Source organism: Lissotriton helveticus, chromosome 5_1, assembly GCF_964261635.1.
Source record: "Lissotriton helveticus chromosome 5_1, aLisHel1.1, whole genome shotgun sequence".
NCBI lineage: Eukaryota > Metazoa > Chordata > Amphibia > Caudata > Salamandridae > Lissotriton > Lissotriton helveticus.
The window spans coordinates 1,703,625,560-1,703,638,571 of NC_136065.1; the positions used below are offsets into that span (position 1 = coordinate 1,703,625,560).

General features: G+C 44.0%; 1 protein-coding gene across 2 annotated transcripts in view; it reads left to right on the plus strand.

The window, feature by feature from the left end:
• Positions 1–3,004, plus strand: part of BCL2L2 (BCL2 like 2) — a 212,701-nt gene extending 209,697 nt beyond the window's left edge. The window contains exon 5 of one of the 2 annotated variants that reach the window (XM_078644981.1): positions 793–3,004. In XM_078644981.1, coding sequence (XP_078501107.1) covers positions 793–942 — 150 coding nt within the window. In that variant the 3' untranslated portion in view covers positions 943–3,004. The remainder of the gene's footprint in view (positions 1–792) is intronic. The other variant, XM_078644982.1, reaches the window with a different exon arrangement.
• The last annotated feature ends 10,008 nt before the right edge of the window (positions 3,005–13,012 follow it).

Here is a 13,012-nt window from a genome sequence, read left to right on the forward strand (position 1 = left end):
CAGGCTGGACTTTTCTACATTTATAACTTCAGCGAGAATTCCTTCGATGCAGAACTAGGATTACAAATTTAGTCACATTTCCTTCTGCAGCAAGAGTATTTGCCTTAGATTCAGATCAGACTTACCCATCTCCCCTTATTCAAGAGAAGGCTGTAGTCTTCACATGGCACAAATACGCTTAAGAAGAACTGTGGTAACTGCCACTGAGTAATGCATTCTACGTGGTTGGCTAATCAGTTTTTAAGTAGAAAAGTGGTTTTGCCATAAAGCCTCTTCACATTCCAGTTGTTTTATTTTATTTTTCCTTCCTGTATATTCTTCAGCCCATGGAAAATTATTCAAAAAAGTTATGAATAGGTCGAAGGCAACACGTTATGAGAAACTGCAATTAAAGGGAGCTAACTTTTTCCTTGACATTTATAGGATTTCTCATTACAGTATGGCTTTGTGTACATTTACGCAACTGAATATTCTTTGCAGCTAATCCATAATAGCATGTACCATTGTAAAGCGTTCAGTTATGCAATGGTTATATGTCCTTCACATGCATGATAGAGCGCTTCACTGATATGGGAATATATATAACTAACTGAACTGTAGAAATTTCATGAAACTGTATATTCTTTGTTGCTTAACTTTAGTCCCATGGTGCTTCAAATCTGTAATGTAATGTGCGCCGTGTACCCGAGTTGTTGTGATCTTTTAAATCCATGGGATCATATTTTCTTTCTATGGTGGGACATGGTATTATGTGTTTTTACATTCAATGTATTTTTTTTTCTTTCTCTGTAGAATGGGTTCCTTGCTCTCTATGGGGAAGGTGCGATTGAGGAAGCCCGCAGACAACGTGAGGGGAACTGGGCCTCTGTGAAAACAGTTTTAACTGGGGCAGTTGCGCTGGGGGCTCTTATGACCGTTGGAGCGCTTTTTGCAAGCAAATAAAATCCAAGATTCTTCATCTGTCAAAGAAGAGGCGGAAAATGGCAATAGAATGATGACTGTACCGGGATGGGAGGGGAAACAGATATACCAGTATCATGGACCGCAAAGAGAGGAGGAGGCGGTTGAATATCAGTTTGTCATATACTTTTAAGAACTGTGGCAGAGTGGGACCAAGCCCTCTCTTCCTCGTGAAGCGGATGGTTAGTATTGAGGTTCAAACACAGCAGTACATCAGCTTGTTGTGTATGTACATGAAACCTCTGTGAAGTCTTTGGTTCAGCAAAGCAGACTGCCACACCTCCTACGTTTTGATGCTGTGCTTATCAGGATATGGGGCAGCTTGGTTATGCTGGAACGACATTGTTCAAATCCTGTGCACTGCTGCAAGATCTAGATGTTTTTTTCTTTCTTCCTGCTATCTCAGAGTGTGGTGATCCCTTGACAATACAATACCTGTTACTTTGATTCTGCCATCCTGTTACTTGGAAGTATCAGCACACGAAAAGACTCTCTTCTACTGCCTCCGCTGGGACAGTTGAGACTGAGAGATTCAATTCATGCTCTCAATCTTTGCTGCTTGGTAATCTAATCTATTAAATTCCCCACCTAGGTGCTACTCCATATCCACTCCCTCCTTAAATATCAGAGCTAACATATACTAGGAGAATGAGTCTTAGGACGCTGAACGCTAACAATATGCTCCCTCCCCTGAAAGCTGATAAATTGTTTGTTGAGGAGCTGCACAGTTTTCAAATAGCTGCTGAGTACTGCTATCTCCATATAGTGGCTGCTGCGTTCGTAAGAACGTGTGGGCACATAGATGCTGGGAATCATTTGGACTTGGTAAGATTTGTGTTACCAGCTGCATGAAGCCATCCACTGGTTGCTGAGGGACTGTTTGCTAAGAGTTGAGGAGTTTCTTTTAACTGTCCACTGGAAACTGAGAAGCTGTCTCTCTATGGATACTGAGCAGCTGCTTGGCAGATGAGTACTAAGGAGCTCCTGGTCACGGAGTGTCAACGGTTTGCTAGCTGCTGGGTGAAGTGAGAGAACTTAGTTCTAGGTGTTGAAAAACCAGGTATCTGTCACTAGATGGTGAGGAGCCATCTGAGGCTGTGTACTGGGTGCCAAGTGATTACAACATATTGCATAAATGCCTGGAATTTAATGACAAAGGAACTCCTATTTGGTTATGCAGAGCTAACAGCTGCAGGTATCAATGAAAGTAGTAGCGCTTCCTTGTGCTTGCTTGACAGCATATTTTCATTGCTGCTCACAGGTTCACATCCTTGACATTACAATGATAAGTTGAGCTATGCTTCAGTTTGGTGTACTTTTTCATTCAGGGCATATTCTGCTTGCTGCTGCTAGACTTCATTTTTGTGGGCTATTGTATGAAATGTAGAACTTACAATGGCTGTTTTTCTGGATTAAAGGGTAGGTCTGTATCTTGTCGTAGCTCCTTGATGTCAAATTCATTAACACCTGTTGTGGGCTACTCTAGGCTTGTATCAGTCTTACCCTAATGGCTGGGGGTTTCAATTGTATTATGTATTGATACATAAATGAGCATGGTACCAGTAGTCTTCTACTGCATGCAATGCAACTGTCATGCTGCCAACTGCCCCAGCAATATGCTACATTTATCCCTGCTGTCAGAAGCAGGTTGATTTCCTTGCCACCGTTGGCAGTGAATAGGCTGATTTTTTTATTTGTATTTTTTATACCATACTCCGTCTGTTACTTCCATTGGCAGTAGGCTAGGTTTCTCACCAGCCTGCCTTTGCACTAGGTTGAATTCCTTTTTGCTTTTAGTTTCTTCCTACCCTGTGCTGTAGTCTAGCCCCCTCCTTGCTCTCAGATGCATGTTAGAATCCTCCATGTCCTCTGAAGTAGGCTTGGATCTTCCACGCCCTCGAAAGTAGGCTAATACCCTTTACCAAAATTGCAGAGAGGCTGGGTTCCTACCCACCTTTTGCAATAGGGTAGATTACTCTGAGGCCTCACCAGTGTGTTGGGGTATAATTTTGCCCCTGGCAGTATATGAGCCTGTCCTCACCCTTTACAGCAGACTTTTACTTCTCGTTCTCAATCGATTTAGATGGCTCTGCTGTTATTTAAGCTGATGCTGTGACTGGCTTGAGGAAACTGTTGATGGGCACTGAGAAGCAAATAGCTGCAAATTTGAAGTAATTTCAGTATGACCCATGTGATAATGGCTTGCTGAGTGTGATCGTGCTCCGAGAGGAACATTTTACAGTTGTTTTTCAGCATAGGGGCTCTTTGGAGTTGCAGTTCTGTGGTTGAGTGTGTATTTTTATGAAGAGAGGTTGCTGTGGAGGAAGCATGTCTCTAAGTTTGACCATTATTGGTGCGAGATATTGAACAGCATTTTTTTCAGTCGCTAGGGTATGGGGAAGATGATTGCTGAAAGTGTGTCTGATGTGGAGTGGATAGTGGCAAGACAATATTTTGTTTGTTACAAGGACTATTCCCTGCTGACCACTTAGTGCAAATACACGGTTTGAGGTTCCACCATCAAACAACAAGAGTAGCAGGTAGAATTACAAAATGAAATAGGGGATCTTTATGGATTCTCAAATATTTGTGGCGTTGCTGCTCTTGAGGTCTGCTTAGTTTAGAGGTAGAGTTCTCTGGGTTTGCAGCTGGAGGTATTTTAGATTTGAAACTGAACATTTATGGAGGGTCGCAGCTGGAGGTATTGGATTTAATAGCTAACACTTTAAGGGGTTTGGATAGAGGTCCTTGGATGTTTACAACTGTAGGTCATTGGAGTTTAGTGTTTTTATTTGTTTTTCAAGTTTGTGTCAGTTTGTGGTTAGAAGATTCATACACACATTACCTCCAATAGTATGCTACCTATAATATATGTACTGCCCTTTTACCAACATACACTATGTAAATCCTCAGTAGTACATCCGCTAATCTTATGAAGATCTTAGTTCCTTCATCAAAACCATTTCTTAGGACAGTTGTAAACACACTAATATTACCAGCCCGATTTGCTCACACACACACACACACACACATATATATATATATATATATATATATATATATATATATATATATATATATATATATATATATATATATATATATATATATATATATATATATATATATATATATATATATATATTTATATATATATACAATCATGTGTTTGTAAAAAAATGCATAGAGACATATGTTATCGGTGTTGGTAATAATAGTATACACACCTAGGCTCTGTCAGTAAAATAAAACCTACACAAAAAAGTGTAGTTCTCTCTTACACTCACAGTCACACCCCTGGGGGTGGTCACACACCTGTAGTACCTGCTAAATTCATATATACCTTGCTCTGATAGCAATGCACCTTTAGTATGTGTTCTATTCTTCTGCACAACAGGGCTCTGATAATAATGCACTGATGGTATTTTCACTGATCTTGTACACACATTGGCTCTGATAGTAAACACCCAAATATTGTATATGCACACCCTAGTTATGATAGCAAAACACTGATGGGCACATGCATTGATATACACAACTTGGTTTTGATAGTCACAAACATAGTATGAATATTACCTTTATGCAAAAAAGGTCTCTGATAGCATCACTCCTACAATACGGGCACTACTGTACACACTTGGTTTGTTGCATTATCACAATTGTAGAATGAGCACTAATCTACACGTGTGTCAGTAGTACACCAATCTCATATCCACTAATCAAATATACACATTTGCTTTAATAGTAATAAATCAATAATACCTACACTGTTGTAGACCTATCCCAGATGGATCATAATAATATTAACTTCCCTGCGCAACCACTTCTCTGGTGTTCTGTTCTTTTCTGTGGCCATTCCCACAACATGGGCTCCTAACACTAGAACCTGTCTTCGGCTACTTCTGTATCTCAAGAGTGACAAAGAGTGGTAAAAGTAATGTCCTCAGAGCTCTGATGAGATTTGGAAGCTTGAGGAGGTCTTAGTTGAACAATGCACTGAGCTCTGGAGACACAAGGAAGAGATTGATACTGACGTTTTGTTTCAGAAGCTTCTAGCCCTTTCCAGGAGTGCCAACTATCCCTGATGTGTAATCCTTCCCATGGTCACACATATTTTACTTATCTAAATATTTTTAAGTCTCGTATTTATTAAAGGCCTCCTCAAACCAGAATGTGGTGTGCAGAATTTGTGTTGCCTTTTTTGGAGGGAGACTGGAAGCGCATTATTCAGACTTAAATAAAGTACGTAACATGTGAAATAATCAGTAAACCAATGAAGGCACACTTGCAATACGTGAAATTACGACTGCAAATCCCTTTAAATTGTTCTTTTCTGCTTACATTGTTTGATGATTGAGAGGAGGCCAGTAAACGTAGGAACGTTCACAAAAGTGTGATGGGGGAGTGTTCCTGAAGCTAATTGGGCAAGAACGAAAATTAAAAGAGGTAATATACATTTTTGTGGCATTTGTATTTTTTTTATATATGTGCAATCCGGTAAGGTAGCCTCCCCCCCTCCCCCAGCCACCCTAATCAAAGTAAGTTACACAGAAAGAGGTGATTAGAAATGTAGAAGCAATGCAACATGAGACTATTGGATGAAACAGATGCAGTTTCGCTGTGTAGCCTCAAAACAGAAAATAACACCATGGCATAATACTGTTTACATGCCGAATGCACTAATCCCGCTGAATTCCATGTCACGAAATTTTACCCAAAAACTGAAATACCTCCTAAAGCTAATTACAGACAGACGCATGTATTCTCTCTCTTTCTTTTCCTCTTTTCACTTCCTCAGCTAGGAGGGATGACTAGGGGAACAGACAGAATAAACATGATAGCACAACAGATACCATGGCTGTACCTCCTTGACTTGAATACACTCAATGGAATATTGGCAGATTACCATGCTTAGACTGAACCCAATATGAACATTTGCACACAAATATCAGCATTGATGAAGTTATTGTCCATTCTGCATTTATGTGCCCATGCCTATTAAAAAAATGTATTCTAGTGACCTGCGGATCGTCACTACTCGCATAATATAATCAGGTTAGGCATGTAATATTAAAGCATGTGGATTGGACCAGGAATGTGATAATTGCAAACTTCTGTGCCACTGCAGGGTTCAAAATTGTCTGTAAGCCCTAAACTGGTCCCAGGATGCTTGTTTACGGTCCAGGGAAGACATGGCTTGGCAGTTTGGGCTGGACTGTTCCCATGCGGCACAGGGTCAAGTCTGATTTGCATAAAGCTGAGTCTGAACTGGGGTGGCGAAGTGAGCTAAAGAACGATGATGGATTTAACCCAAATCTGTGACTGGGAATGAGTGTCTGAAAAGTTTCAGCGCTCCATCAATCATCTCTTTGTGTTTGCTTCCAGATTGTTTTCTCATGCTCGATTAACTGCGCACAGATGGTAAAAGTATGTTCTCCCCGTAAAAACACAAATTCCACAGAGCAGAGTTTTGTATTATAAAAAAAACGAGTAACTAGATGGTGTGATTCTGAATTGAGTTTGGCATTGCTGTGACAGTGTAACGGCGTGGGCCCATCACAGGTTCAGGGATATGACCAGGGTTCACTTCACCAGATGTCCACTGTCTCCTCTCCTTCTTTATACTTCCCACAGAACAACGATACTGACTTTGAAGAACAAGAGAACGAGACAATACAGTGGCCCTTTAATTCGGACTGGAACAACGAGTGGGAGGAGTCACAGCCGGACGTAGAGACGTCATATACGAAGAACGACGAATCAGCAGTGTGTTTGTTCACCCGGAGGGAGAGAGTTGTCGAGCGGAGCGAGGAGAACGGAAGAAGCAAAGCGGAGGAGAGAGCGGGAGAATTCGAGGAAAAGGAGACGGGAGGCGGAGAAGCGGAGGCGGAGAAAGAGAAGCCAGGAGGCCACCGATATCACGAGTCGCCCAGCCATACACCTGGGGGAGGTGTATGGCTCACACAGGTACGAAACAAAATCAAGGGCTGGGTCAGTAGTAGGAGCGTTTCTACCGCATAGCCTGGGTATTCACACATCCCCGGTTTTGTGCCCCCTACCCTGAGCACTGACCCCTCACTTCGGCACTGTATATAGTTGTGTTGCACGGGTTGTTGCTCCCTCACTCCTTTTCCCCTAGAGTGGTAAAATCAAGAGGACATTTGACTCACACCATATTATCTCATTCTGTTTGTACCGAGCGGCACGACGGAATCGGACGAGACTACACCCCGACGGAATCCAGAGAGAACCTGTCAACCGGAAACTACAGAGCGCTGTCCCCGAAGAGCCGAGCGAAGCCGTTCACCGCGTCGGACTGTGCATTTCAAGCAGAAGATTTCTGATTTGTTGTATAGCAAAATAAAACCCAAAAATACTAAAACCCATGTGTTACCCTTTCATCCTGCGCCCGTCACAGTGGTGGAGAATGCGGGCATAACGACCATCTCTCGAGAAAAGATGGAAACAGTGGTTGAACAACTCGTGAAAGGCCAGGAAAGAATCGAATGGGTCATAGAACAACATTTAGTATCCGCCCAAGCAGACAGAGAAATAATAAAGAAAGCGATTGAAGAAAAACCAGCACAAACCTGGGTTGATCCCATTGCAAGGGGAGGAACAACCCAAAGACCACTGTCACATGGGGCACCAGCCGTGTCTCTCCAGGAATATGGAACGGGGGAAGATCCCGATTCATTTCTACTAAATTTTGAGAGGGCGGCTAGAGCTTGTGGTTGGCCCGTAACTATTGGCCTTTCTTCTTAGCGCCCCTACTGGGAGGAGAAGCTCAGGCCGCTTACCAAGTGGCAAATCCAAACGGAGATACCACTTATGCAGAAATAAAAAGAATCATACTAGACCATTTGGGGCTAGATCCGGAGGCATATCGGCTACGGTTTCGAAAGGAGAGAGGCACCATCGGAGAAAACCCAAAAACATTATTCGTAAGACTAAAGATGGCCGCCGACAAATGGCTTTCAACCTCCACTAGTAGCAAAGAAGAAATCCTCGACCGCATATATTTAGAGCAATTTCTCGAGGCACTCCCATATGCCACGCAAAAGTGGCTTAGACAACATCACAATTTAACCACTACTCAAGCAGTAGAGATGGCGTCCTCGTTTTCTCGAGCACAACCGAAAAACCCCAATTATGATTTTGAGAGAGAGAAAAAAATGGTGATACGACCAGAATTTTTTTTTCTAGAATGAAAGAAACACCTCGACCACGTACATGGAGAACGGATAACGGTGGGCTGTCGGGGCCGCAATGTTTTGATTGTGGTCATTGGGGCCATATAGCCCGCTCATGTCCCAGAAAGAGAGTCGAGGAGGAGCCTATGGAGGTCGGGTACCTTCCCAAAACTGTTCTCTACTCAGCGGAAATGAGTGGCGCTTTTCGAGTAAGTGTGAAAGTTAATGGGTATTCTCTGCAAGCCTTGTTAGACTCCGGCTGTCGCCAGTCGGTCATACAATCACAACATGTGGCCTCGTCCCAATACATTCCCCGGGGTTCCGTTAACATTAAGTGCGTTCACGGTGATATAACACCATACCCTATAGCCAACATTTCCATTTAACCTACATCAGGGACTCCACAGGTGATCAAGGTAGGCGTAATGTCCTCGTTACCCGAAGATTTAATCATTGGGACCGATAATCCCGTCTTCCTACAAATGTTTAAAAAAACTTTGGAACCTCTTCCTGATATAAAACTCGCCGACAACGGGCAATCGGACACAAATGTCAGAGAGGTGACTACCCTACACTTTGCCAAATTATCAACGAATGCAACATCTCCCACCCGCGGTTCCACCAAGGCAGCGGGATTTGACTTGTATAGCGCATATGACTATATTATTCCTGCCAGGGAAAAGACTTTGATAAAAACGGACATTCAAATGGCAATTCCGCCCGGTTGCTATGGCAGGATTGCTCCTCGCTCCGGCCTAGCTGCTAAGCACTTCATAGACATCGGAGCCGGTGTTATTGATGAGGACTATAGAGGAAATGTAATGATTCTCCTTTTTAACTTAGGGACAGAGACTTTTTTGGTCCGGAAAGGGGACCGAGTGGCCCAGTTGCTCTGTGAACGGATAGCCTCCCCCACATTACGTGAACTGGATAAGTTGGATCACACAGATCGTGGCGCTGGGGGTTTTGGGTCTACAGACCTACACGGAGAGCCGATTCCAGCCCTGCTCTCGCCTGATCCATGGGTTCTCGATAGGAGTTTTAGATTTGCACAAACTAGTGACTCCACTCTTTACAATGCATGGGAACAAGCCAACCAGAGGCCCGAGGGTTCCGGGGGTTATCCCAGATTTTTGATTCGGGATGATCTGCTTTACAGAATAGGAAAGCAGGGAGATTCACCTCAACTCCTAGTGCCCGTCTCTTTCCGAGATCAGGTACTTTTTTTTGGCCATAGCCATCTGATTTCTGGCCATGCAGGGGCCGAAAAGACAACTCAAAATATCATCAAACATTTTTTCTGGCCAGGAATATATAAGGACACTGAGACATACTGTAGTAAGTGTGAAATATGCCAGAGGTTGAACATGGTTAAACCGCCGGCTGTTCCGCTTCAGCCTTTGCCCATTATTGGGAAGCCGTTCGAAAGGGTTGGCATGGACCTTATTGGTCCATTGCCCAAAACTCGCAAAGGCTTTCAGCACATCCTGGTCGTGGTCGACTATGCCACGAGATTCCCTGAGGCTTTTCCCTTATCTGCTGCCAATTCGAAACAAGTTGGTGATAAAATGGTGGAACTGTTTAGTAGAGTCGGATTTCCAAAAGAGATTTTGACGGACCAAGGTACACCGTTCATTTCCAAATTGATGAAAGACATATGCCATACATTGGACATTCACCAGATCCGTACCTCTGTCTACCATCCTCAGACGGACGGTCTGGTGGAGAGGTATAAGCGCACTCTCAAATCTACCCTCCGCAAGATGATGGAAGTTAGTGGGGCCAAATGGGATAGGATGTTACCACTTGCTTTATACGCCATAAGAGCTCAGAAACAGAGCAGCATGGGTGTATCAGCCTTCGAGCTGCTGTACGGGCGGCAACCCCGCTCCCTTTTAGAGATGACTAAAGACGCATGGGTAAATGAAACACCCGAGGAAACTGCTGCAACCCTGGACTATGCTAACAGTCTTAAATCGAAAATTGGGAAACTGAGAGATTTGGCTTTAGCTCACCTTGAAACTAGCCAACATAGGCAGAAAGTTGCTTATGATCGAGGAAAGAAATGGAGGCAGCTACAAATCAATGACTGGGCCTTGGTTCTCCTACCCTCCTCCACGCACAAATTCAGGGCGGAATGGATGGGTCCCTATAAAGTGATCGGGGTAATAGGTCGAACTAGTTACAAGTTGCAAGTTTCTCCTCACAAGCAGCAATCCTATCATATCAATCTTTTAAAAAAATGGTTGGGTCCTCCTCCGTCCGAGATTCATCTGACTGATTCGACACGATTGGCAGTGTCTACATGTGATCAGCTTGTCCATAATGATGAACTAACTGCAATCCAACAAAAAGAACTTAAAGAAACGCTGGAAAATCATGGTGATGTCTTTTCTAATCTTCCAGGGAGAACGACTCTGGCAGAACATTGTATTGTGACTCCCCCAGGCAAGAAGGTTAGGATTAGGCCATATCGGGTTCCTGAAGCTCGGAGATCAGCTATCAAAACTGAAATTGACGAGATGCTCCGCCTTGGGGTAATACAACCTTCCAAAAGCGATTGGTCTAGCCCCATAGTCATGGTACCTAAACCTGACGGCAGCAGACGTTTCTGCATGGACTTTCGAGCACTAAATGACATTTCGCTCTTTGATGCGTATCCTATACCTAGAGTGGACGAGCTCATTGAAAAACTGGGAAACTCGAAATATATCACTACCATCGACTTGACCAAAGGGTATTGGCAAGTTCCCCTTAGGCCTGAAGATATGAAAAAAACTGCCTTTTCTACGGATGAGGGACATTTTGAATTTACCGTACTTCCCTTTGGGCTGCATGGAGCTCCAGCGACGTTCCAGAGCCTAATGAACACTGTCCTATCCGGTTTGTCTGATTTCACGTCTGCCTATCTGGACAATATTGTCGTATACAGTCCGGATTGGCCAACTCATCTCTGTCATCTTTGTACAGTACTGGCGGCTCTTCAAAATGCTGGGCTTACGGTAAACGCAAAAAAATTTAAAGTCGCCTTTCAGAAGGTTAAATATCTGGGTTACATATTGGGACACGGATTAATTGAACCACAGATTGAGAAAGTACGTGCAATTGCTGAAACTCGATTTCCATCTACTAGGAAGGAAATGAGGTCTTTTTTGGGACTTGTTGGTTATTACCGACGGTTTATTCCACAATTTGCAGATTTGGCCGCCCCCCTTATGGATGCCCTGAGAAACGTGGGAAAATCCTCCACGCCTGTGCTTCCTACCGAACAAATGCTTGAGGCCTTTAGATTATTGAAGTCGATTATCACATCTACGCCTGTACTGTCATCCCCCGACTTCTCTCGCCCTTTTTCTCTACATACGGATGCATCGGATTATGGCATTGGGGCTGTGCTGTCTCAAATAGGTGTTGATGGCCACGACCATCCTATACTGTATGTCAGCGGGAAGTTGTTCCCGCGTGAACTGAAATATGCTACAATTGAGAAGGAATGCCTCGCCATAAAATGGGCTGTTGACAAGTTGGCTTACTATCTTGAGGGCCGTTGATTTGACCTTTTTACTGATCATGCTCCACTACTGTGGATGGCTCGCAACAAAGCAAATAACGCTAGAGTCCTACATTGGTTCCTATCTCTGCAACCATACTCCTTCTCTATTCATCACCGCAAAGGCACTGATAATGTTGGGGCAGACTTCCTATCACGTCACCCACTCCCCGATCGTGAGTGTCCTGAGGGGGAGGTGTGTAACGGCGTGGGCCCATCACAGGTTCAGGGATATGACCAGGGTTCACTTCACCAGATGTCCACTGTCTCCTCTCCTTCTTAATACTTCCCACAGAACGTCGATATTGACTTTGAAGAACAAGAGAACGAGACAATACAGTGGCCCTTTAATTCGGACTGGAACAACGAGTGGGAGGAGTCACAGCCGGACGTAGAGACGTCATATACGAAGAACGACGAATCAGCAGTGTGTTTGTTCACCCGGAGGGAGAGAGTTGTCGAGCGGAGCGAGGAGAACGGAAGAAGCAAAGCGGAGGAGAGAGCGGGAGAATTCGAGGAAAAGGAGACGGGAGGCGGAGAAGCGGAGGCGGAGAAAGAGAAGCCAGGAGGCCACCGATATCACGAGTCGCCCAGCCATACACCCGGGGGAGGTGTATGGCTCACACAGGTACGAAACAAAATCAAGGGCTGGGTCAGTAGTAGGAGCGTTTCTACCGCATAGCCTGGGTATTCACACATCCCCGGTTTTGTGCCCCCTACCCTGAGCACTGACCCCTCACTTTGGCACTGTATATAGTTGTGTTGCACGGGTTGTTGCTCCCTCACTCCTTTTCCCCTAGAGTGGTAAAATCAAGAGGACATTTGACTCACACCATATTATCTCATTCTGTTTGTACCGAGCGGCACAACGGAATCGGACGAGACTACACCCCGACGGAATCCAGAGAGAACCCGTCAACCGGAAACTACAGAGCGCTGTCTCCGAAGAGCCGAGCGAAGCCGTTCACCGTGTCGGACTGTGCATTTCAAGCAGAAGAGTTCTGATTTGTTGTATAGCAAAATAAAACCCAAAAAGACTAAAACCCATGTGTTACCCTTTCATCCTGCGCCCGTCACAGACAGTTTAATCAGATCTTCACATACAGCCATTGAACAAATCACACTCATATGTTAGGACTCATCCTTGTAAATGCTGCCATTATATTCTCTCCCACATATTCTGGAGCAGCATATTTATCTTTTACTAGTGAAACCCCACCTGCACCTTGCATATTATAGATGTAAGTCAAACATCATTTAAGACCTATAGGGTTTGTGAATTGTGGGATAGAGATTCGAAGTACCTTAC